At 28.4% G+C, this 27,638-nt stretch overlaps 1 protein-coding gene across 6 annotated transcripts in view; it reads right to left on the reverse strand.

Moving 5' to 3' along the window:
• The window catches only part of LOC119611127 (bromodomain-containing protein DDB_G0280777-like), a 49,205-nt gene extending 22,762 nt beyond the window's left edge, over positions 1-26,443 (reverse strand). Inside the window, exon 1 of one of the 6 annotated variants that reach the window (XM_037966604.1) lies at positions 24,697-26,443. In XM_037966604.1, the coding sequence (XP_037822532.1) occupies positions 24,697-25,786 (1,090 nt within the window). In that variant the 5' untranslated portion in view covers positions 25,787-26,443. The remainder of the gene's footprint in view (positions 1-24,696) is intronic. The other 5 variants (XM_037966603.1, XM_037966600.1, XM_037966599.1 and 2 more) reach the window with 5 other exon arrangements.
• Between the last annotated feature and the right edge of the window lie 1,195 nt (positions 26,444-27,638).

The following is a 27,638-nucleotide window of genomic DNA, read 5'->3' on the forward strand; positions in this document are numbered from 1 at the left end:
AATTAATTTATTTAAAATCTATTAATTTAAAAATTTACAACACAAACAAATTTATTTTAATTTCTTAAAAAAGCATAGCAAATTATTAGACAAACAAAAGAAAGAAAAAAAAAATAAATAAATTAAAAACAAAGAAAATAAAAGTAATAGAAACTCAAACACAAGAAGATTTTTGTAAAAAAAAGAAGATAAATTTACCGTTTGTTTTGCAAATGAACCCCAAAAATGGAGATTTCCTGCCTGGAAAACAAAAAAAGAATTTGAAAAAAGAAGATAAGTAACGAAAAACAAAATCAAAAAAGTAGATGATGAATTGAATTGGTGGATTTTGATTTTTTTGGCGAAAAACATAACGGGAGAAAAAATTAACAAAAACAGAAATAATGAAAAAAGTAACGGAAAAGAAACATTAATGAGCGGTAGCGGCAGCTTTAATATAGTAGAAAAAAGCGCTTTTTTTAAGCATGACAAGGGATTTTTTTTATAAATAATATAAAGGTTAAAAAGCAATTCACTTATATACACACACACATAAACAAAATACGCAAAACTTTTATTTAAAACACAGATACTTTTAAATAAAACAAATACACAAATACAACGAATTTTAAGTTAAAAATAACCAAAATTATAAAATTGTTTTAAAAATACACGCACATTTTCTGAAATATATATTTATGTAGTGGTTTCCAACCAAAAACCTTGTTATACTTTTACTTTTAATAACACTTTCACTCGGAAATTAAGAAAAAATACCAAAAAAAGAAATAAAATTGTTTTATTTTTTTTATAAAATATTTAAGTTAAAGATGTTGAAATTTATTGCAAACAACTGGTGATAAATTGGAAAACCCCAGGATCCCTTTTGTCACTTTATTGTCCTTAAGTAATCTAGAGAGCAGGACTTTAAATAGTTTTTTATCCCACAAGAACCCAAACCACTTCATTTGTAATCGAAGTAAATTGTGATACTTATTGACTAGTGTCAATAGGTTTCTTTCTGGGACTTACATATGTTAAAATATGCTAAGATGTATCATGCAGTCACTCTGAACTGCAGGTTATGATATATTTATTCTACTTATCGAAGCCAAAAGTTATGTTGAGTAATGGTGTATAAACGATTTATTATTATACAGTGAAGCATAAAAGTTTTAGAGAAAATATCATATTATTGGATGTATAACTTAAAAATGCGTAATTTTCCTTCAAAAAAGAACCTATCATCCTTTGAGGCCAAGAACTCTTCATGCAAATTTCGGATAAAATTTTTTGAAGTTCAGCATCGATCGCAACAAATAGTAATCGGATGGAGCAACGTCTGGAGTTTAAAATAGGTAAGGCAAAAGTTCCCAACCACTTCTTTCGAAATAGCATTTATCGGATATTGCAATATATGGCCGATAGTTGTAGTGGTAAAATATTACTGCTCACATGTTCTTGGCCTCCAAATAATCTGAAGAGGTTCTGTGTGATGATCTGGCCAGATCCGTGTATACATGGTTAGGTTAGGTTAGGTAGCAACTACTGATAACGTTAAGGAGTCAAATCCTAAAAGCGAGGAAGGTACCACTAACTCGCCAAAAGAAGGTGCAGCTGCCCTTGCCAAAATTGGGGAGGCGACGATTGAAAGGGCCGTCAAAATCGGCCCCGATAAAGACACTAAAACACCTAAGACGGTACCCAAAGCATCATTAGCAAGTACTGGTAATTTTGAGGAGTCAAATCCTAAAAGCGAGGAGAAAATCACTCACTCGTCAGAAGACAGAACAGCAGTGCTGCCCAAAATGTGTCGATTAAAAAGACTGCTCTTCCTATGCCTGATAAGGACACCGCAGTGCCATCAATGGTACCCACTGCATCAATATCCACTACAGGTTACCCAGAGGAGTAAAATCCCACGAGCTGGGAGGTGATCACTAACTCGCTGGAAGACAGTTTAAATGAATGACAATGATTGAGGTTATCCAAATAAACCTCCATTGGAGCGAGACGGCTACCAACGCTCTGATGGCTAAAATTAACACAGGTAAGATACATATAGCTTTAATCCAGGAACCTTGGACAAGGTTTCTGGATTAAATCACGTAAATTTAAACAGCAGTTCGGACATGCAAAATTGTTTTCCAGAATCTCTTGACTTCAATTGGTATGGTATTCAATATGTCTGCTTTAGAAAGAATACTGATCCTCGCTGACATCTTGAAATAGCTCCCAATAATTTTGCATATTTTTGTTAAATTTGAGAACAATATTCGTTGGTTTTTTAACAACTTTGCATTCCGTGTCAAAATCAAAAGATACGCAAGCAATTGTGTTGCCTGCATTTTTAAGTTATACACCCAATAGTTCTGAAATCACATGCGAAATCCTTGACAGATCCACATGTAAATAATATGATAAGTTTTCCTTATAGAAAGTGTTAAGGGTACCGTTTACACCCCAAAGCACCAATCACGGGACTAACTCTGTATGCGTTTTATTAATGTCTGTTGTCTCGTATAGAGTAGAAACTCCTAAATATGGTAATATTAAGGCGATAAGGTTTCTTTAGATAAAGTGTTAGAACAAATAATGTTTTCTAATCTTAAAGGGATCTGATTCTGATCTTTAAATTGTTGCAAAATTGAGTTCTCTCTTATAATCTCAAGTAATTGTTTCCAACTTTTCTTCACCAATGGAAGAGTTTTTATGATTTTACAAATTTTCTATTTCTAGAAATTCTTTTTGAATGAAAATTTTTTGTTTAACGAATATTTTCTAATAAATTTTGTATCCATTTATACGAAGATCATTGTGTTTAGAAAAATTTCCTGATCAAATTTCTGATCAGTCCTATATTTATGAAAAGATTTTTATGAAACTTTATTGGAAGATTTATTTGTTCTTTATCCGATTAATTCTTTATATAAGAAATGATTTTAAATCACCCGTTCACATATTGAAAGATTTCTGATTAATTCTCTTTTATTAAGAGATTTGAACAAATTCTCTATTTACGGAGAGCCCTCTATTTTTTAATGAATTATTGATCAGTTCTCTATTTACTGGAAGATGTTTGATCACTTCTGTTACCGATTAATTCTTTATATATGAAACAATTTATAATAATATCTGATCAATCTCTTTACTTACTTTTATTAAGAGATTTTAATAAATTATATATTTAGGAAGAGATATTTGATCAGCTCTCTCTTTGTTAAAGGATTATTGAACAGTTCTCTATTTGCTGCAAGATTTTTGATAAATTCTCTATATATTGACTTTTGATCGCTTCACCCTTATTGAATAATTTTTAATATATTATCTGTCTATTTATGAAGAGGTTATTGATCAGCTCTCTATTTGTTAAAGGATTATAGATCAGTTTTCTCTTTACTGAAAGATTTTTGTTCACTTCTGTTTCCGATTAATTCTTTATATATATGAAACAATTTATAATGATTTCTTATCAATCTTCTTAATGAAACCTTTTTCTTAAAAGATTTTAATAACTACAAACTTAGGGAGAGATGTTTGATCAGCGCTCTCTTAGTTTAAGAATTATTGATCAGTTCTTTATTTGCTGCAAGATATTTGATATTCTCTGTATACAGAGAGATTTTTGATCCCTTCACCTTTGTTAAAAGATTTTTAATACTAATAATAAATAGATAATATTATTTATGGAAAATTATTATTGATCAGCTCTCTATTTGTTAAAGGATTATTGATCAGTTCTCTCTTTAGTGGAAGATGTTTGATCATTTCTATTACCGATTAATTCTTTATATATGAAACGATTTATAATGAATTCTTATCAATCTTCTTAATGAAATATTTTTATTAAGAGAATTTAATAAATTCTATATTTAGAGGAGAGATCTTTGATCAGCTCTCTCTCCCTCTCTTTGTTATTGATCAGTTCTCTATATGCTGGAAGAATTTCTAATAAATTCACAGTTTATAGAAAGATTTTTTAACAATTCTCTCTTTATTACAAAACTATTGATAAATGTTTTTTTATATAAATATTTCCGATCAATTCTTAATATATGTATATAAATATGTTTGATCGCTTTACTTTTATTAAAAAATTTTAAAATTTAATATTTATAGGAAGATTTTTGATCAGATCTCTATTTGTTGAACGATTATAATCTAATAATCATTTGATCAGTTCTCTCGCTCTCTCTCTCTCTCTCTCTCTCTTCTTGTTGAACGATTATTAGTTCAGTTCTAGAACATATTTGATCAAATCTTCCTTCTTTAGAAGATCATTGAGAAATCTATCTGATCAATTTATAACTTATTAAATGATCATTTTGATTATTTCGTTATTTATGGAAACATTTCTGAAAAGTTTATATAAAGATTTCCCATGAATTCTTTATCTATGAAAAATTTTTGTGTAGATTTCTTATCACTTCTTTATTTAAAGAAATAATTATGATCAGGAGGCAAATTCTGGCATTCGATATCGATCGAAACCTCAATAGAATTAAAAAAAATGTATTAGTAACTTCGTTCGCTTTCGAATGTTAGAATTTGGCCCCAGTTCTTTATTTATGGAAAAATTTTCAAGCATTTTGAAACTGATTGAAAAATTTTCAATCAGTTCTCTATTTAATTAAAAGAATTTTAATAAATTTACGTTTCTAGAAACATTTCTTATCAATTATTTGTTTGTTGGAAAAAGTTGAGATAAAGATTTTCGATCAGTCCTCTTTAAAGTACAATTCTCACAATTTCAACTAATAAAAGGAAGTTTTCAACAGATTATGAAAATTCTATTACTTTTTCACTTCTAAGGAAGTTATTCCTCAGCTAACAGTCAATGTAAGTAAAAAACTGATCTTAACACTTATAACAACCACTGTAACTTAAGCCTTTGGAATGACACATAAAAAAAATTTATTTTTAGCATTCAAAAGAATCCCATAAGATCGTGTAGATGGACAACAAAAGAAAATTACAAAAATCCAAAAAGAATTCCACAAAAAAAAAATGCCATTTAAAGAAAGTAAAGCCTACGAAAGAAATACAAAACTGAAACACAGACTTGTTAAAATTGGGTCAACTACTTTGAAATAAAAATAAAAAAAAACAACAACAAAAATTTCATACAACATACACAAGCTATAAACTTGAAGAAGCTACAGATTTAGAAGAATCTTAATAATTTATGGTTTTATCTTTAAAAGAGATTTTTAAGCTGAGTATGGTAACTGGTTGATATATAATTGTTTATATAAAAAAAAACATTTTTGTTTTGTTTGTTTTTCTTTCTTTTTTTTTTTTTGTTATAATAATTAAATATAATTTACATAATTTTGTTAAGCCAGTGCTTTTGTTTTACCGGTTTTATTGTTTTTTTTTTTAATTTTTTTTTGTTACAGCCACATTGTGTTTTTTATTTAAAAACTGGTATTAGTTTTCACTTTCATTGACTAGAACCGTAAATCATTATTTCTTTTTTAGTGGAAATGATTATCAACATTATAATCATGATAATGATGATGAGGACTACCTTAACATTTTAAAATGTATAATTTTTGAAAATATTGTTTTATGTCTTTTTTGCTTTTGGTTGCTTGTTATTTTCCACTTTTTTTTTGAAATGTTTAATTTCAAATTATTCTCATTATTTTCATGTGTTTTTTTTGTTAGATTTGAATTTTTTTTTTGTATTTTCGGTCATTTGTTTAAATCATTGTTTCTGTTTTTTTTTGCATTAGCAGTATATTTTTTTTGTGTTTATTTGATTTTAACTGAACCATGGCAAAAAAAATGTTTAAAATAAAATTGAGTGAAATAAAGAAGAATGCGGAATTAAACTTTCACTTATTTGGTATGTATATTATTTTCAGTTTCAAATTAAAAAAAAAATATGTGTTTTGCTAATTAATTTATAATTTAGTTTTTTTTCGGTTCGGTTTGACGTCATTAATTTTTTAAATAATTAGGTCTGAGTTTTTTGTTAGCATATTTTTTGATGGTTGAAAATTAATTAATTTAGAAAATTTTAAAACTTAGATATGAAGAGAGTTAAAGTAACATAAGTTTAAACTTTATGAAATATTTCTTTATTTAACAACGTTTACCAAATCTCTTTTTATTCGAAATCTTCCCTTTAATAAAGAATTTTATGAGAAATTCTTTATAAATAGTTTAATACTTAATAGAAAAATGATCATGTATCTTTAAATAGATCAGTGATCTATAAAGAGATAATTAATTAATGATCTTCCAGTAAAGGGTGAAAAAATACGTCTAAAAATAAGAAAACAAAACAATGATCTTCCAGTAAAGAAAGTAATTATCAAAAATCAATAAATATTAAATTGATCTATGATAAATAGAGTATTGATCAATGATCTTTTAGTAAAGGAAGAAATTATTAAAACTCTTTCAATACAAACGGAACTGATCAATGATAGATAGATAGATAGATAGATAGATAGATAGATAGATAGATAGATAGATAGATAGATGATAGATAGATAGATAGATAGATAGATAGATAGATAGATAGATAGATAGATAGATAGATAGATAGATAGATAGATAGATAGATAGATAGATAGATAGATAGATAGATAGATAGATAGATAGATAGATAGATAGATATAATAGATAGATAGATAGATAGATAGATAGATAGATAGATAGATAGATAGATAGATAGATAGATAGATAGATAGATAGATAGATAGATAGATAGATAGATAGATAGATAGATAGATAGATAGATAGATAGATAGATAGATAGATAGATAGATAGATAGATAGATAGATAGATAGATAGATAGATAGATAGATAGATAGATAGATAGATAGATAGATAGATAGATAGATAGATAGATAGATAGATAGATAGATAGTAGATAGATAGATAGATAGATAGATAGATAGATAGATAGATAGATAGATAGATAGATAGATAGATAGATAGATAGATAGATAGATAGATAGATAGATAGATAGATAGATAGATAGATAGATAGATAGATAGATAGATAGATAGATAGATAGATAGATAGATAGTAGATAGATAGATATAGATAGATAGATAGATAGATAGATAGATAGATAGATAGATAGATAGATAGATAGATAGAGATATAGATAGATAGATAGATAGATAGATAGATAGATAGATAGATAGAGATAGATAGATAGATAGATAGATAGATAGATAGATAGATAGATAGATAGATAGATAGATAGATAGATAGATAGATAGATAGATAGATAGATAGATAGATAGATAGATAGATAGATAGATAGATAGATAGATAGATAGATAGATAGATAGATAGATATAGATAGATAGATAGATAGATAGATAGATAGATAGATAGATAAGATAGATAGATAGATAGATAGATAGATAGATAGATAGATAGATAGATAGATAGATAGATAGATAGATAGATAGATAGATAGATAGATAGATAGATAGATAGATAGATAGATAGATAGATAGATAGATAGATAGATAGATAGATAGATAGATAGATAGATATAGATAGATAGATAGATATAGATAGATAGATAGATAGATAGATAGATAGATAGATAGATAGATAGAAAACTGATCACCAAATAAACTTCCAACAAATAGTATATTGATCAATCATCTTCCAGTAAAAAGAGAATTCATCAATGATCTCCACTAAAGAAAGAAATAAGCAGAAATCTTTCTGTAAATTAATACTTTATCCAAAACTTTACACATATAGCAATTGATCTTAAATTTATTAAAAATAGAAAATCTGCTCAAATAAATAATGGATCAGAAATCGTTGTATAGAAAATTAACTGTTTGGAAGTCTTTCTTTATACAGAGAATTCAACAAAAGTCTTATAACAAATTGAACGAAAATATTTCTAGAATTACATAATTATCAACACTACAGCAATAAATGGAAAACATAATTTTTTAAAAAACTCCCCGAGAAAGCTTAGCATTAAAGTGATAAACGATTTTTTCAAAGTTTGTTTCTAAAAACACTTTACGTACAACACTTTGCCTTTAAAATTTCCAACAAAAATTATGTAATCCATAATTTAAAAAAAAAATCCAATAGAAATGCCCCAGTAGAATGCACCTACTGCTCCATAAATGAAATAGAAAGTGAAATACAAACTGCCAGCCAAGCACACATGCATGCATGTTTGTACATAATAATCATACTACGTTGCACATGCGCAAAAACAACAATAACATGAACTACATTTTACAACTGAGAATCAGTTGGACGATCGACAATCATTGTTATACACGTTTATACGTATGTATATACATATGTGCAACGTTTGTAATATTTGCAATGTACATAATAAACGTGAGCAGATTTAGCCTCGTTTGCTATCAAGGCAAAGAAAAATTATTAGTTAAAACAACAATAATAACAAATAAAACAATAGCAACAACATAAATAGAAATAATTATAAATGGACAGCGAAGACAGACAGGTGAATAGTATAGAAACAGAAATGTGTTAAAGGGGGAGGAAAAAAAGTACCAGATTTATAGAAAAAGTACCAGAAACAAAATTTAAACTTTTTCTAGTAATGGAGAGAATTGTAATTTAAACTTGTGATCAAAAAGTCTGAACTATATTTCTTAATTTAAAAAAGTACCAACTTTGTTTATGTTAAAATAGTACCCAATGAAATCATATGAACAAAAGGAATAATTTCCCCAATTTCATAAAACACAGTTCTTCATTTTACAATAGTACCAAAAGTAGTACCAACTGTTTGGGTACCGGTTGCGTATGAGCGAAATATTGCACTTTCATTTGTTGGTCATACACCACGTATGCGTAACATTTTTTTTCATTATTTGTTCCACACAATTTCTTTCTTTGTTTTTATTTATAAAAAAATTGCATTGTTTTGTGCAAAAAAGAAATTATTATGTAATAAATTAAAAAAAACAAAAACAATGTTCAACAGATTTAATTTTATATTATGCATGTCGGTTGTGTTGTTGTATAGTTGTTGCTATTTATAACATTACTTCATTTCATTTTCATTATTACTTTTTCATTCATACATCAACATCTGTAACTGATGCACTCTTTCATTCATTATTGCACTCTTTTAATGCATTGCTTGTGTTTGTGTTTATGTGTTTGAGTTGTTGTTATGTTTTAACTCGATTCGCTTGGTTTGTTTTTGTTTTGGTTTGTCTTAACTTGTTTATTTATTTAACAGAAAGTGTTACACTTTCCTTCATTTAGCTGCTACTGTTATTTTTTGTTGTTGTTACTGTTATTTAGATTATTATGCAGTTTTTGATTTTCTTGTTGTTGTTTTAGTTGTTGTCTTTTTAGTATGCCATCATACTCTTTTACACTCTCATTATAAAAAAACTAATGCTATAATCATGTTAAATATTCGCGTTTTATTTTTTTCTCCAATTTCTTCTTTCGGTGGCATAAAATTGTAAATAAAATATTAAATTGCAATTATTCCGCATTTGGTAGGTAATAAATTACAAGTTTTTTTTTTAATTTTCACAGCGTTATTTAATGTGGGAATGTTAGAGAAACATAAATCTTTATGTTGGAGGGAAATGGGTGTTAAATCATCTAAAACAAGAGAACTGTTTAAAACTCTTTTAATGGGCAAGGAATTGCACGATCGAAATCGTTCAAGAAATTGAGAACTAATCTAAAATCGTTCTAACAATAGAGAACTGATCAAAAATATTTTTTCATAAATATAAACTAGATCAAAAATCTCAATAAAGAATTAACGAATACCTTTTCAAAGATATATAATTAATCGGTAAATATTCTACAAATAGGGAATTGATCAAAAATCTTTAAGAAAACGACGAACTGATCAAAAATCTTTCTTTAGTTAAAGACACAGGGAAGTTAACCTGATGAATGCAAAATCATTCGACGAATCGGTCGGGATAAACTTATAAAACCTCTTGGAATAATGAAACGGTGGGTAGAACCACTATAGGGTGACAATAAAGGGAAGATGACGAAAAGCCTATTCAGAAAGAGTAAGTATAAGGTTAATATGGTGGTACGTATTCTGGACACACAGGATTAGACAGTTGAATCCGATTCAAAATTTTGTATCAGAGCGCATTCCGACAAATGTCGAAAATGGATAGAATAGTGAAATTGTCCCGATATTGGCCGAAATCTGATATAGTATACAGTACAAAATGTTCTCTAAAATGTCTTTCTATAGCAAATGTTCTATAAAATTTTCTTTCTATAGTAAATTTTTGATAAAATTTTCTTTCTAAAGAAAATTTTCGTTAAAATTTTCTTTCTATAGAACATTTTCGCTAAAATGGTCTTTCTATAGAAGAATTTCGATAAAATGTTCTTTCTATAGAAGAATTTCGATAAAATGTTCTTTCTATAGAACATTTTCGATAAAATTTTCTTTCAATAGAACATTTTCGATAAAATTTTCTTTCAATAGAACATTTTTGATAAAATAAAATGTTCTTTTTTTTCTTTCTACAGTTTTCTACAGAAAATTTTTGATAAAATATTCTCTCTACAGAAAATTTTCCATAAAATTTTCTCTATATAGAAATTTTCCACAAAATTTTCTCTATATAGAAATTTTTCGATAAAATTTTCTCTCTATAGAAATTTTTCAGTAAAATTTTCTCTCTATAGAAATTTTTCAGTAAAATTTTCTCTCTATAAGAAATTTTTAGTAAAACTTTCTCTCTATAGAAAATTTTTAGTAAAATTTCCTCTATAGAAAAATTTCAATAAAATTTTCTTTCTATAGAAAAATTTCAATGAAATTTTCTTTCTATAGAAAAATTTCAATAAAATTTTCTTTCTATAGAAACTTTCCAATAAAATTTTCTTTCTATAGAAACTTTCCAAAAAAATTTTCTCTCTATAGAAAATTTTCAATAAAATTTTCTTCCTATAGAAAATTTTCAATAGCATTTTCTTTCTATAGAAAATTTTCAATAGCATTTTCTTTCTATAGAAAATTTTCGATAAAATTTTCTTTCTATAGAACATTTTCAATAAAACTTTCTTTCTATAGAAAAATTTTAATAAAATTTCTCTCTATAGAAAATCTTCAATACAGATTTCTTCCTATAGAAAATTTTCAATAAAGTTTTTTCTATAGAAAATTTTCAAAAAAATGTTCTATCTATAGAAAAATTTCAATAAAATTTCCTCTCTATAGAATATTTTCAATAAAATGTCCTCTCTATAGAAAATCTTCAATAAAATTGTCTTTCTATAGAAAATATTCAATACAGATTTCTATAAAATAAATTTTCAATAAAATTTTCTCTCTATAAAAAATGTTCAATAAAATTTTCTCTCTATAAAAAATGTTCAATAAAATTTTCTCTCTATAAAAAATTTTCAATAAAATTTTCTCTCTATAGAAAATTTTCAATAAAATTTTCTCTCTATAGAAAATTTTCAATAAAATTTTCTCTCTATAGAAAATTTTCAATAAAAATATCTTTTTATAGAAAATGTTCAATAAAAATATCTTTTTATAGAAAATGTTCAATAAAATTTGCTTTCCACAGGCAAAAGCAAACATAAACACTTCCACCATAAATTATAAACAACATCAATTCGTTCTTTTAAAAAAAACTATTAAGTAATACCTACATTAATACATAATTCTAAATTCAGTCTCAAAATATTATACAAAAAAAGCGCCATTTATAAAAAAATTACAAAAAATTCTTTCATGAAATTTGTTAAAAAAATAAACGTAAACCCAAAAACTCATTACGTGCTTAAAACACCTTTTGACTATAACTTTTCTTTAACTAAATTGTTTTTATAGTAAAACTAAATTACCCAGAACTACAATACTACTCCAGTATGTAAATTAATGGACAATGAATGTAAGTAAAATTTCGAACAAGAAAAAAATCAACAACAAATTCAATTTCTAAATTGGTTAAAAAACGTGTGAGCAGTCAATAATTGCTAGCTTTTTATACAAAAATAATAAAAAAACAAAGACCAACAACATGTATGAGTCTGACGATGATGTTGTTGAATATTATTAATATTATTATTTCATACACACATTTAACAATGTATGTACGTACAGTGATGGAAGTTACACTGCATACAAATCACAACAAGTGACCAAACATACAGACAGACATGGACGGACGGACAAACAAACAGACAAGTTTATTTTCAAACAAGTACTCACTCAACTCAATACGGTTGCGCAATCGCCAAAGAAATGCAACGAAACGTGCAAAAAACATTAAAATATACAACAAACAGCAGAACAACAATAACAACAGGTACATTTTTATGTTGTTTTGTTGTTGTTGTTGTTGCTGTTAAAAGAGTAGTCAAGAAAAAAAACGTATAAAGTGACTAAACATCGAAAAAAAATCAGTGAAAGTGTAATATTTTTGTTGTTGTTGTCTTTTAGCACAAACTAAATATTTATCAGCTCGTGTATGCACGAGTAAGTATTTATATATTTAGTTGGTTACAACGAATAAATGCAACAACATTTATGCAGATTGTTACAACAACAGCCATTTTACAACAATAATTACAGTGGCGGGCTTAGTGTTGGCATTGGCAAGGCCGTTGGTATTATTATTCTTAAGAGAAGGGACTCAGAACTAAACTATTCCAGATCGGTTTTATTTCTAACTTTTTATATCAAGGAGACTCATTTCTGAGCAAATCGACAAAGAGTCAATGTATCCAAAAAAGGCGGTCATTTTCATTAACGTCTAACCACCTGGTTTTATAAGGAATGTACTCTTTGTAAGCGAGAGCGGAGACAGTCGTCACTTTACAGTCCCCAAGTAATATAGCAAATAGGTTCATTGCTATACATTGCCTACATTTGGCTAACTTTCTGATTGTCTCTTTGTAATCTATAGAGTAACGATTGACTTTCTTGTAGGACAGGTACATATTGGGCAACCCTCAGTTGTAGTTTAAGTCGGTAGTTTGGAACTGTCCCACTGAACTTATGGATTTAATTTAGTTATATCTTAAAGATGAGGAAGGAAATGGTTCAGATGTAAGATTGTTCTGTGACAATTCTCTCAAAAAATAGTCTCGGACCCACCCTCAATAAATATGATATAGTGGTTTTTGGCGTACTATGAGGGCTTTATTTGGAAACCAACTCTTTGCATCGAATTTGATTATAACTATAGCATTCACTCCGAAAAAGAGAAAGCTTCAACTGGCTCTTATAATAGATATTTATAGTACATATTTTATACAATATTAAAAAAGAGCCATGTACATCTGGTCCCAATGAGAACCAAGAGGTACTTGGTTTTTGAGCAATTAGTGTTAAGGACTTCTTTCCTGTCATTATATACATATTTACAATTGATTATGAAGAACCTTTCTTTTCTTGGGTATTAATCAATTATGTTTGAGGGCATACTTTTGTTCAAGGTCAGTTGTTTAACATTCCCGAAATCCCTCAGATCTTGAAATCTATTTTATTTTGATATATTTTGTATAATTATCATAGGTCTTATTACGTTGGATTTGAGCGCCTATGTATGTATCTAGGCTGCCCGATTGTCGAGGAATCTTGGCTTAAAATTTTGTTCTCGCATTATTCTCGCAAATTAACGAATGATAATAGAGAACCTTTCATTTCTAGCTCATGTTATTATCACGATTGATGACATATTTTTATCTAAGAACGACAATGTAATGACGCAGTTGTTGGCAATCGAATGTCCCCGAAAATTTTCAGATTTTGGAATATATTCTTATTTGACAAGATTTTATTTCTATTGGGACAGAAGCAAATGCAATTAAGAAGTCTCTTAGACCTTATTATGTTGGATTTGAAGGCCCTTGATAGCTGTAAGATTGTCCACAAAAATATTAATGTTTTTCAAAGTACTTAGAGTCAGTTGTCGCATTAATATCTCCGACTCATATCGACTCTGAATTCATGATAGAGAGACAGTGGGATCTAATACTTCTCTAACTAAGACTAGACTGATTTGTTAAAAAAAAAACTTGCATGAAAGGGGACCAACGTTTAGTCCTTAAAGCTATTCCTCAAATGGGGAGCCTAGTCGCAATGAGAGGATATTTAGAGCTTTACTAACGGTCGATCTTTGGGAGTAAATGAGTACGAGCCACGAACTTCATCCCTCTCTTTGTTTATTAGCGTTTGTTACTCCTAGTTGGAGCAGCTAACAGATACAGCGTCTTTTGGATCTTAGGGGCTTCTGTCTGCCCTCTCTTCATATCAAACGACTTGAGAACAACCCGTTACTAAAGGATTGAGCCGTACTGAATCTGAATTCTCCATTACATCGAGCTTAACATTAAGATATCTTGAAGAATGAAGAAGATATGGCTGAAGGTCGACAAATGGGGCTTTCAGATGACTTAATTGATTTTTATAAATAAAATATCCTTATAAAAAGACACATTAAGACACGATATCTCGAATAGTATACTTAGGGCTCTGGTTTAAAACTTTATTGACCTGTGTAATTTTTCACTGCTAGTCGAACAGTAAAAGCTTTCATTGGTTACTCGGTAATAGAGTTAAGCTAAATTTAAATGTTTCTAATATCTCGAACATCCACTGTCCGCACACAGGGATGTTTAAAAACACACTACACGTACCATCTAAGCTGGATTTTAATATGCTAGTATTATTTTATAAAGTTTTTTTTTTATTATTTTATTTAATGTTAATATCACATTGTTGTTGTAGTTTAAAGTAAATTAAATGTTATAAATTAAACAAAGCACGTTATATATAATTTTAACATTAACAAAAACATATATTTTTTTGGAATTTAAAAGAAAATGGCAAGTTTTTAAACAAAAATTATAAGCGACAATATAGGTTTGAAGTGTTGATGGATAAGTCACACGATCGGACGGATAAAATTAGTCTTAAAAGTGATAATTTTCATAACAGTTGATTTTTTTCAGTTTTTTAATTTATAAAAAAAATATTTTATAATAAACATATTTATACGAAAATAGCATAATAAAAGCTCGCTTAAAAGCGTTTTAATGTAAAAATTATAATTTTCTTTACTTGGGGAAAAAAGCCGCTTGCTTGGTAGTTGGCAGCCAATTTTCAGTTTTTTTCTTTGCAAAAAAACAATTTTTTTATTTAGCTTAAAAAAATATATTGGTCACTTCCTTATTTTCTTTTTTTATGTTTAATACTCGTAATTAGTTTAGTAAGTTGTTTTATGTTTTATATATTTTTTTCTCTAGTTTATTTTGATTTCTTTTACAATTTCTATTTTGATTCATAGCGTTTTGCTTTAAATCAAATTATGGTGGTTGTTACATTTTTTTTATTAAAAACTGGGTTATTAAGTTTTATTTTTGTCTAGTGTGGTTATTTTCTTCTTCACTTTTTAAGGAATTAAAATATGCTGTCTACTATATTACGTTTACGAATTTGAAGTTGTAAAATTTGAAAAATTTGATCGATTTATTAGAAATTGTAAATAAATTATGACGTAACATATGTTACACTCATGTTAATGTGGTTAGTAAATTTCCTTAAGTTTGAAGATATAAATCGTAGGTTGGTGTAGAAAACAATAGCCTCTATAGGCAGTGAAAGTGAAATATGTATTACATTCTAACTTGTCTAGAGGGAAGGGAAACCTCCATCGGTCCTATATGTGGGATAATATTCAGAAATATTATTTTTTAGAAAATAACTATTAAAACAGATTTGTTTAAATTCTGGCTAAACTTAAGATTGACAAATTTGTCTTATAAGCCTGACAATATAATGAAAAAACCTTATTCAGGACTCGGGGACTGGTACCAGTTCTGACACATTACATGAACGGATATTATTTTATGTTAAGAAAGGTTAATCATTCATAAAGGTCATCATTCTGGCATCATTCGCCAAGAACGAATCAAGATAGTTTCGAATAATGGTTTCTGCAGTGAAGCGTATCCCAGAGAAAGTATTCTGCATCAAACGAAACAAATATAAGTCGGATGGGGCAGGGTCTAGACTTCTTCTCAATGGTTTTATATTATTATTTTTTCATTAACCGAAGTGGTTTTTAAGTTTTGTCTCCAGACCTTGCCACATACATCTACTATTTGTTTCTATTGATGAGAACGTTCTGCCTGCGATACGCTTTAATTCAGAACTGGCTATCCGAAATTGGCTAGATTCGCTCTTGATCTCAAAAGGTAAGCAGTTTTTTTGGTGCTTAAACCATATGTTGTAAGAAAGATGGGAAAAGGTCATAGGTCATAGCTAACAATGGTCAATACTTTGAATAAACTTCAAAATATACGCATAACAGATTGGATGGAAACTTTTCTCAAAATAAGACGTTTGATTGAAAATTTATTAAAAATTAAAAAAAGTATTTCTTAAAAACAAGACAATTACTTAATCATGAGTTTTCTAAAAATCTAAAAATTTATATTAAAAACATGTAAGAACGTATAGTCGGGCATGGCCGATCATATAATACTCTACACCAGTGAATATGTTAAAATGTGGATTATTTTTCTAATAATAAGACTTTTTTCCTTAATTCCGAAATATTTTAACCATTTGTTATCAAAAAAAAGTGATTTTATGAAAGAGGGGTTATATGGGGGGGGGGGTCAAAGGTAAATAAGGTCCTAACCGTATAAATTTTGGTAGAGTGATTTACGATGACATTAAAGTTATTTATGCAGAATTTCAATGTGATACTTTCCACCTACAAGTTATTTTCTGTAGGGGAATTTGTATGGCGGCTAGGGTCAAATGAGGCCCTATCATTATGAATATCAACAGTATCATTTAAACTTATATAAAACGGAGATTTGCCGATTTTAACATAATTATAAGCTCAAAAGCCCTATTCGGTTATATGGGGCCTAGGCGAATGGACCAATTTCAACTATTTTCAATAGGCTTCGTCCTTAGATCAAAGGAAGAGTATTTGCCAAATTTCATCAAATTATTTTGAAAATTGCGACCTGTAGCGCACAGGGATTACATGGACGGACAGACGGACATAGCTTAATCGACTCAGAAAGTGAAAGCGATTGGTATAATTTAGGATAGGTGTTGGACAAATATTTTTTGGTGTTACAAACATCAGCATAATACACTTCCCACTATAGTGGTGTAGGGTATAACTAGCTACTGCTTTGCTACCCTAAAATCAATATAAATAAAAAAACCCAATTTACGATTTGTGAAGATTCTAGCTCTAACAGTTTCTTAGATAAACGAATTTTTGTATTCAAATTCATATGAAAGATGCCAAGCACCTATTGAAAGTCCGCCAAATGTTCACAAGGAGGGCAAAGTAAAATTTTCGCTCTAATAGTTTCTCTGATATACTAATTTGTATATTCAATCCGTATCGGAGATACCTAGACCCCCTTATGAAAGTCCGTCCATTGTTCTCATGAATATTCATATGGATGTAAAGACCTTTAACAAAAATTATAAGATTCTATCTCCAATAGATTCCCCGATAAACGAATTTTAATATTTAATTCATATAGGCGGTGCCATTCCTCCAAGTGCTAGTCTGCCCATTTTTTGTCCTAAACAATCAATATGTTACTAAAGTTTCTCCGAAAATAATGCGAAATTTAGCTATTACATATATTGTCTCAGATATACTTATTTCAGATTTTCTTTATATGGGAGGTGCCACACCCACTGTAGCTAGGCTGTGGAATGTATTCATATGGATGTCAAAGTTGTCCATACAAAATTTGACGACTCTTGCAGTTTCTGAGATAAGCGACTTTTAACACTTATTTTGTAAGTGGGCGTGTCGCCCACTCGAGAATTTTTTATATATGTATCTTTATAAAAGAGAAAATGCAAAATTCTATTATAAAGGAATTTGTGAGATTTTCATATTTATTACACAATTCCATAAAAAATAAATTTATTACTTTTTTAAGGAATTTCAAACATTTCCCGCCACAACTGCAACTAACTGGCAAATACGGAAAAGGAGGCTTACAAGCGATAACATCATAAATCTTACTGAATTTTAGTTTAAAGTTGTATTTTTATTTGTATTTCTTTTTAAAAAATGTATATAAAAGACATTAAATGAGAAATAAAAATTTGCCAAAAAATAGTCATAAACATTAATAAGTTACTTTCAAATAAATGATTATTTTTATACATATATTTCTTAAAAAAAGCAAAAACTATATATACGAACTACGTACATATTTAGTATGTTGTTGTAATAAAAACCAAAAAAAAGTTGATAAAAAACGTACTCAAATACACACACACAAAAAATTGCCGAAAAAAGTGAAAGTTTCACGTAGTTTTTTTTTTATTTAAAATAAAATTTTTGTTACTCTTAAGCAGCATAAAAAAATCATACAAACAAAACTTTAAAAAAATGATACAAAGTCTGGAAGACAAACAGACAGACAAATAGTCAGTCTGACAGATAGACGAATGAATAAATAAATAAACAAACAAAACAACAAATATTTAACATACAGCAGAGATAGGCAGACAGACGTACGGACGGACAGTTAAACAAACATAATAAATAAATGTTTGTGGGAAGAGGAGAGGGAAAAAGAAGCTTTTTTTAAGCCGGCAAAATTTTAAATAAAATAAAACCAGAAACAGCAACGACAACAACAATGTTTAAATTACGATCAACTAATATTACGTCGTCTACATAGTTTTTGTTTACGTTGGGGTGTGAGTGTGTGTGTGTAAGATGATGACAACGATGACGTTGTTTTTGTTGTATCTTGTTGTTGTTGCTGTTGTATTTTAAAAAAACCCAACAAACCAAAGTGTTAATTTTGAAGTGAAAGCCTGAATAGAATGATTTTTTACTTTTACCAAGAAGACCTTGACCCAGTTTATGTGCGAATTTTAAAAAATATTCCACGATTAGAATTTATAAGAAACACTTAATTCGTTACTTGGACGGTGTCAAAGTTTAGTTCTTACAAAGTGCAAACATTTGATTTGATTAAAAATTGATAAGAAGAAGATAAGAAAATTTTACAGAAAAAATTTTGATTAAACTTATTTTTAAGGAAAATTTTCAATAATTTTTTTATAAAAAAAATTTCCATAAATTTTGTTTTTATAGAAAATTTACGATAAATTTTCTTTTTAAAGAAAATTTGCGAGAAATTTTCTTTTTAAAGAAAATTTTCCATAAATTTTCTTTTTATAGAAAATTTACGATAAATTCTCTTCTTATAGAAAATTTTTTCAAAAATTTTCGTTTTTAAAGAAAATTTACGATAAATTTTGTTTTTAAAGAAAATTTACGATAAATTTTGTTTTTAAAGAAAATTTGCGATAAATTTTGTTTTTAAAGAAAATTTAAGATAAATTTTGTTTTAAAAAAAATTTACGATAAATTTTCTTTTTATAGAAAATTTACGAGAAATTTTAATTTTAGTGAAAATATACGACAAATTTTGTTTTTATAGAAATATTACGATAAATTTTATTTTTATAGGAAATTTACGATAAATTTTCTTTTTATAGGAAATTTACGATAAATTTTCTTTTTATAGGAAATTTACGATAAATTTTCTTTTCATAGGAAATTTACGATAAATTTTCTTTTTATAGAAAATTTACGATAAATTTTTTTTCTATAGAAAATTTACGATAAATTTTTTTTCTATAGAAAATTTACGATAAATTTTTTTTCTATAGAAAATTTACGATAAATTTTTTTTCTATAGAAAATTTACGATAAATTTTTTTTCTATAGAAAATTTACGATAAATTTTTTTTCTATAGAAAATTTACGATAAATTCTCTTCTTATAGAAAATTTACGATAAATTCTCTTCTTATAGAAAATTTACGATAAATTCTCTTCTTATAGAAAATTTACGATAAATTCTCTTCTTATAGAAAATTTACGATAAATTCTCTTCTTATAGAAAATTTTTTATAAATTTTGTTTTTAAAGAAAATTCACGATAAATTTTGTTTTTAAAGAAAATTCACGATAAATTTTGTTTTTGAAGAAAATTCACGATAAATTTTCTTTTTTATAGAAAATTTACGATAAATGTTCTTTATATAAAAAAATTACGATAAATTTTCTTTTTATAGGAAATTTACGATAAATTTTCTTTTTATAGGAAATTTACGATAAATTTTCTTTTTATAGGAAATTTACGATAAATTTTCTTTTTATAGGAAATTTACGATAAATTTTCTTTTCATAGGAAATTTACGATAAATTTTCTTTTTATAGAAAATTGACAACAAATTTTCTTTTTATAGAAAATTGACAACAAATTTTATTTTTATAGAAAATTGACAACAAATTTTCTTTTTATAGAAAATTTTCCACAATTTTTTTTTTTTGTTTTTTTATAGAAAAATTTTCATAAATTTTCTTTTTATAGAAAATTTTCCATAAATTTTCTTTTTATAGGAAATTTTCCATAAATTTTCTTTTTATAGGAAATTTTCCACAAATTTTCTTTTTATAGGAAATTTTCCATAAATTTTCTTTTTATAGGAAATTTTCCATAAATTTTCTTTTTATAGGAAATTTACGATAAATTTTCTTTTTATAGAAAATTTTCCATAAATTTTCTTTTTATGGAAAATTTTCCATAAATTTTTCTTTTTATAGAAAATATTCCATAAATTTTCTTTTTATAGAAAATTTTCCATAAATTTTCTTTTTATAGAAAATTGTCCATAAATTTTCTTTTTATAGAAAATTTTCCACAAATTTTCTTTTTATAGAAAATTTTCCACAAATTTTCTTTTTATAGAAAAATTTCCAGAAATTTTCTTTTTATAGAAAATTTTTCATAGGTTAGGTTAGGTTAGGTTAAGAAAGTTAACCTGACGAAAGCTTGGACGAGACTATCTAATGCGTCCGTTTTGGAATAATGAAACTTGAGGAGGACAAGAAGATAAATTCTAACAAGTAGATCCTGCTGGCATATTGTTTGCTGGGTTAAATTTCACTTTATTTTTGAAAACGTTTCATTTAAACATTGATGAAAGTAAAAATGCTGCTCACATTGAGGAAATTTTCTTCTTAAACATCATTTTGGAAATAAAACACTGGCATTTAAAAGGGAGAAGAATTACGACGAATTACTTAAGTTGGGAGCAGTGTGCTGCTCAATTGGCAGCTTAAAAAAAGACAGGTAAGTCACACAACAACAATAACAATAATGACGTTTATTTAGGTAGGTTAAGTTGAAGTTCATGTTAAAAATAAAAGATAGTTTTTAAAAGATAAACAAATCAACAAAAAAAAAAAGCTAAAAGTAAAAAAGTAAAAAAAAAATAAACATTTAGTGATAAAAAAGTATAGTTTTGTTAAAAAGTAACAAATGTCAAAAATGACGTTTAATATGTTAAAAAAAAAACTATATTTAATGACAACTACAAGATCATACAATTATTGACACTAAATAAACTGGCTCAACATGAAATAAAATCGAAAGTTGTTATTTGTTGTTGTTGTCGTTTTCAAAACGCCAGTGTTTGTGTGAAGAAATGTGAAGTGAATTTGTCTGTTTGTTCGTTTGTTTGGTTGTTATAAACCCTTTAAATTTTATTGTATCAATGAATGACTGGTATGACTTTCTGTCTGTTGTCTTTCGGTTGTTTGCTAAATTTCTTTTAGACCATAATTTTTGGGTGTTTTGTCTTGTTGTTGTTGTAGTAATTTGGTTTTACTGTGAATGTTGGGTTGACATTTATTGGTTTATTTTGTTAAAATAAAAATTTATTTCAGTTTTATTGGTTGAAAAAAAAACCCACCAACAATATTATTCCCCTCATAAGACCAAAAAAATGTCATGGTGAAGGTGATTGTTTTAGTTTTCTTGATAATCTTGGGTTTGTTACTTGTAAAAGTAATAAACTACTTTTCGTTTGTCTGTCCCTCTAAGTCTGCTTGGTTTCAAAAATTGTCTTAACATTTGTTTAAACCATTATTTTGGCTAAAAGACATCTGAAAACATTTCTTTTTTATTGTTTTTTGTTTTTGCTCATATTGCTGTTGCTTGATTTCTGTTACCAATAAATCAATTTAAGCCTGTTTTGTCTTTGACTTTGACATCTATGTATGTTGGGTAGTGAAGGTTTTTTTTCTATATTTTTTTATTTTCAGCATGTTTTACTTCCCGGTATTAGTTACATTGTTCGGTTAAGTCAACAATTTCTTTTTAAAAGGTTTCAAATAAACGCTTACTAGGTAATATTATTGGAAAAATTGAGGAAATTATAATCAGAAATAAAAATCATTAAGGATTTTTAATCTTTATCGATTTTGTAATAAATGTCAGATTATTGCAGTTTGACAGATGTCAACTGTGAATAAAATAAGTATAAGTCACTGTCGGAAATCTGCAATATTTTCTACTGTGCAGTTACGATAGTCACTACCAGTAGTTAACCGACCTATAACTGAAGGATCTATCTTGTCGGATTATACTCAATAGCTGGTCTTAACCATTCATCAGAAGTAGTTAACCGACCTATAACCGAAGGACCTATCTCGTAGGATTATACACAATAGCTAGTCTTAACCATTCATCATTAGCCGATTGAGCGCTTTTTAGTTCTTAGCACAACGCATTGATCATCTTTATAATCATTTCCACGGAAGTTGTCAAAATGGGAATGAAACTGTAGTCCATCTTTTCTGTAACTGTCCAGTGCTAGAAATGGTTCGAAACCGAACTCTAGGTGTTCGACCTAGGTCAATGATCTGTCGGATCTATCTAATGTTCAATTGGAACTACTTACTGCGTCTCTATTTCAATGACATGTGTGTCGTTTATTCTCTCTCCTTTCCTTCTGTCTGTTACAGGTATTCTTATAAAGGGATCAACTTTAGAACCAAGAAATGCTGCACTGTCAATCTGTCAATATCTAAACTAGCCCACCAAGACCCGAAGCCTATTTATAGATGGATTGTATTCCATGGCTAGTCTTAGGCTGTCATAGATAGCCGACGTAAGAATCTGTTTCATCGTATTGCACATGTCATTAGCCGACTGAGAACCGAAGTATTTACATCGTCGTATTTTACTCCCTAGCTAGTCTCAGTCATAGTTCGCCGATTGAGAGCTGAAAAATATATCTCATCGGATTACTTTCGTAGTCATAATTTCCCCCCAAATTAACCACTATAAGATCGAGAACCAAAGTATTTATCACGCTATATTATATTCCCTGACTCGTCTTAAGTCATAGTAAACTGAGGAGATATTATTATTGTCTTCTTTTACAAAGGGGTCAACTTAAGAACCAAGAAATGCTGTATTGTCAACCTATCAATACCTAACATAGTCCACCAAGAGCAGAAGCCTATTTATAGCGGATTGTATTCATTAGCTAGTCTTAGGCAGTCATAGATTACCGACGAGAACTGAAGAATTTATTTTATCAGATTGCATACCTAGTCGTATTTTTATATAATTAGTCATTAGCCGACAGAGAACCGATGTATTTACATCGTCGTATTTTACTTCCTAGCTATTCTCAGTTCGCCGATTGAGAGCTGTAAAATATATCTCATCGGATTACTTCCGTTGTCATAATTTCCCCTAATTAACCACTAAAAGATCTAGAGACAAAGTATTTATCTCATTTGGTTATATTCCCCGGCTCGTCTTAGCCTAAAAGTTATAGTAAACAGACGAGATATTAGGGATTTATCTCATCGGATTACCTAGGTACCTATAACCATTCTCTAAATTAATTATTAGACAAAAATAAAGCCGGATCGTAAATCACGAAGACACTATCGTAACCCAAAGATGTAAGGCAACTCTAGTAGATTTCAAAGAAATGCAAGCTTTGAAGAACCTGAACAGTATACCCAGCATGGAAGTAAAAACTGCAGCAAAATTCTATGAACCTTTTAGAAGTTTCAATAAAATGAAAATCACTTCCATAGAAGCGATTTTTCATTACATACAATAGAATATGTATAAAAGAATATTCAACTGATAAAGAGGAACAGTTCTTAACACAGTTCCAACTTTAAAACTAAACCCAATTATATTAAAGTATTTTGCATGTGAACTGCATGTTCATCACTTCCAAAGAAGTGATTTTTCATTACATCTTATGAAGACAATTTATGTAAATGGATTTCCTGTATAAGTAATTCTTATCAAATCTGAAGTTCATAAACTGAAGTCAATCATATTGAACTTCTAGAACTTCTAAGCTAATCGCATATTTACTACTTCCAAAGAAGTGCTTCTGGGAAGTCATTGTTTCCATTCCTTCTGAAGACATTTTTCTTAATCTTAATCATATCCAAAGAAACACACCTTTGCCACTATCTTTGCACTTTTACCAGAGCCTCTGGTGGGAATCGAACTCACGACCTCCGGACTAATAAGCTAGTAAACAGGCTAACTAACCTACTGGAGGCAAACATCATAATCTTAATCCTAATCAGCAAATATTTGACAAAAACGACGTGACCCTTTAACGTGGTCAATATAGATATTGTATTAAAAGCATGACTTTTAATTTACTTATTAGTAGAGCCCATAATAATTCAGAGATCTTCCAATATAGGAAAACCTTCGAAATTTAAAATTCACCCTTCAACTTCACTTCTTTGCAAGTGATTTCTATGTTGCACCCTGTTTTTGGACTGCAGTTGGTGATTAACAAATTTATTGATTTCATTTTAAAAACCCCTTCCCCTTCATTACTATTCTAATCATACCATTCAAATAAGAAGCATGTTGTTTCCACAATTGTTGCACTTGAAATTGAGTCCAGCGATTGTTGTCTTCTATACTATTTGCCGCAGAATTTTGATTCACCGTATTATTTAAAGCATTATTAGTTAAATTCGTATTATTGCTGCCATTGTTGCTGTTGTTGTTGCCAACATTGTTGTTGACATTATTTAAGACACCCACCAGACCATTGACAATATTGTGAGCCACTACATTGTCACTTAAATGTGTGGCAAGATTATTATTTGGTGTGGAGGGATTGTTGTTGTTGTTATTCAGCAAAAGATTATTGTTATTGTTGTTGGCAGTATTATTATTGCTGGGGGAAGAACTGTTGCTGTTATTATTGCTGTTGTTGTTGTTGAGTTGTACATTGGCTAAATGTTGTAAATGATGTTGCAACAATTGACTACTGGGTGGTAGAGAGGAAACCAAATTATTACTTAAATTATTAATTGTTTGTTGCAATTGTTGATTGGCATTTGCCACATGTTGCATGGTATTACGTAGTAAAACATTATTGCTCGTACTATTATTGTTGTTGTTGTTGGGGGTATTGGAGTTGAGATTTGTATTAAGCGCTGAATTATTATTGTTGTTTGAGTTGTTGTTGTTGTTATTGTTGAGTGCGGAGGATGTGTTGTTTAAATTATTATTGAGTATATTTAAATTATTAATATTTGCATTATTGTTGTTGTTGTTATTATTGCTGCTGCTGTTTAGTGTTACAGCATTATTGGCCAATAAATGTGGCAATTGATTAACAACTTGCAGGGGTAGACTACTTAAAGAGGGCAAGGTTTGTTGCCCAGCAGTCATATGATTTAGCAACTGTTGTTGCTGTTGATTATTCACAAGTTGCTGTTGTTGTTGTTGCTGCTGCTGTTGTTGTTGCTGATGATGATTAAGTTGCAGCAGCTGTAATTGAGCATTTTGTTGTTGATTAAGCTGCTGTTGTGTTAGCGCATTATTGCTGCTGTTCATTAAGCTGCCCACCACTGCATTGCTGGCCAACTGTAAAGTTTGCGGTGGCAATTGATAATCCATTCTCATTGATAAATCACGCACATTCATTCATTTAATTTAAACCAGAAAAAAACTAAATTACACGGAAATAAATTTCGTATACTGCAACATGGAAAATTCATTCATAAATAAAAGACACGTTCAATTACAGATTCTTATTACTTTTTTTGTTTGTCTCAATTGTAAGTTAATTTTTTGTTAACAAGCTTTAAGCTTTAACGAACTTTAACACTTTTTAAGAACTTATTTGTTGAACTCTTTTTGTTTAAAAAAATTTCTAAATTTCTGGTTCAAGTTTAATTATATGCACAGATTTTTTAAAACTTTTATGCAAAAGTTTAACCTTGGTTTTGTTAAAAATTTTTTTTGTTGAAACAATATTTAAAAAATCAATTTAAGTAGAACATTTATTCGGGTTTTATTTAAAGGTGTCTACTTTTCTACACGACTCTCAAGCAAGTTTTGAATTTTAATTTTATTTAGTATATTTCTTAACGATTCTCTTAGAATTCTAAACACTTTTATTTTTGTCAAATGCTTCGTGATTAATGTATTTTTTTCTATATAAAATTTTGCTACAGATTGTTTAAAATATTTCTAATGTTAAATGAGATCATTATTTTTTTATCTATTTGAATATAATTCTTAAAAAACAATATATCACTTCTTTTATAAAATTTAAAATTTTTATCAAAATTTCTTTTTTAAAAAAACTTTTTTAATCACACGTTTTTCTTTAACTTATTTCAATATTAAAACTTTTCTTTTGATTATTTTTTTGCCATAACGTTTCTTGCTTTTTTAAAAAAAATTTGAAACCACGATATCGTTATTATTTTTTTGTTTAAGCGGGTTTAAAAAAATCCAAGTCCGTTAATAACACCGGTAACGTTGCTAAACGCTTTAAGAGTGAGTGTCCATATGTTGACTAAAAACGCTTAATGCTCTTCATTCAGTTAGACAGCCAAACAAGCAAACAACCAACCATCCCGTCAACCAGCCACAGCCATTTAGCCCACTATAGTGTGCAGAGGGTATACGTTTTGAAAACCCAACTTAAAAACAAAACAAAAGCACAACAAAACCCCAAAGAAAGAAAGACAATAACAACAACTAGTACAAAAAAAAAAAAAAAAACGCACACCAAAAACCAAACGCTTTATTAATACCGCTGCTGACTTGAGTGACACACACTCAAATTGTCTGAAAACAAAAATACACTCACCAATATCGTTTTTATAATTTTATCAGTCAGGTCTTCTTTCTTTTCGGTTTTTGTGTTTTTATTTCTCCCGCTTTTAGTTTGTATAGTAAAAAGAGCGGGGCTTAAAGGAGTTAAATCATGCGATATAAGTAAAGCTAGTAAAAAGCTTTTCTAGAGAATTTCTGAGTTTTGTATAGAACCTCAATCTGGTAAGAGCAGTTTGATGATATATAATTTTGCTTAAAGCTTTGGCCCACTATCTTTCTGGTTCTTCTCTGATTTGAACCATTTGATTGAGAGACAATTGTGAAAGATCTGACCTTTCTTTTCCTTGAACTTTTCTTCAATAGGACTAGAAATGCGAATCAATACCGTTCGCCTTTCTTGAGTAATATTTCGCCCGTCCAGACTTTGTTCCTGATAGTTTGCCTTTATGTTAACAGAATCTTTAATTTGCTGATATTGCTAACTTTTCTAGTTCTTATATCATCTAGTTGCTATTTACTTTGTTAGAGCTTTTTCGAGTCTTGTGTTTCCTTTACGAGGAGCAGTACATTCACATATTCTCATTAAAATATTTGCTTGTAAACTGGAATTTCCTTAATATAACGGAATATTAGCCTACAGTATTCTACGGACCTTATAAGATCTCATAACGAACAAAAGAAACTCATCTCTCAACTGCCAACTTCGCAA

The sequence above is a fragment of the Lucilia sericata genome, unplaced genomic scaffold, assembly GCF_015586225.1.
Source record: "Lucilia sericata isolate MDLA Ls3-8-SP2 unplaced genomic scaffold, ASM1558622v1 Contig001368F_arrow, whole genome shotgun sequence".
Classification (NCBI taxonomy): domain Eukaryota; kingdom Metazoa; phylum Arthropoda; class Insecta; order Diptera; family Calliphoridae; genus Lucilia; species Lucilia sericata.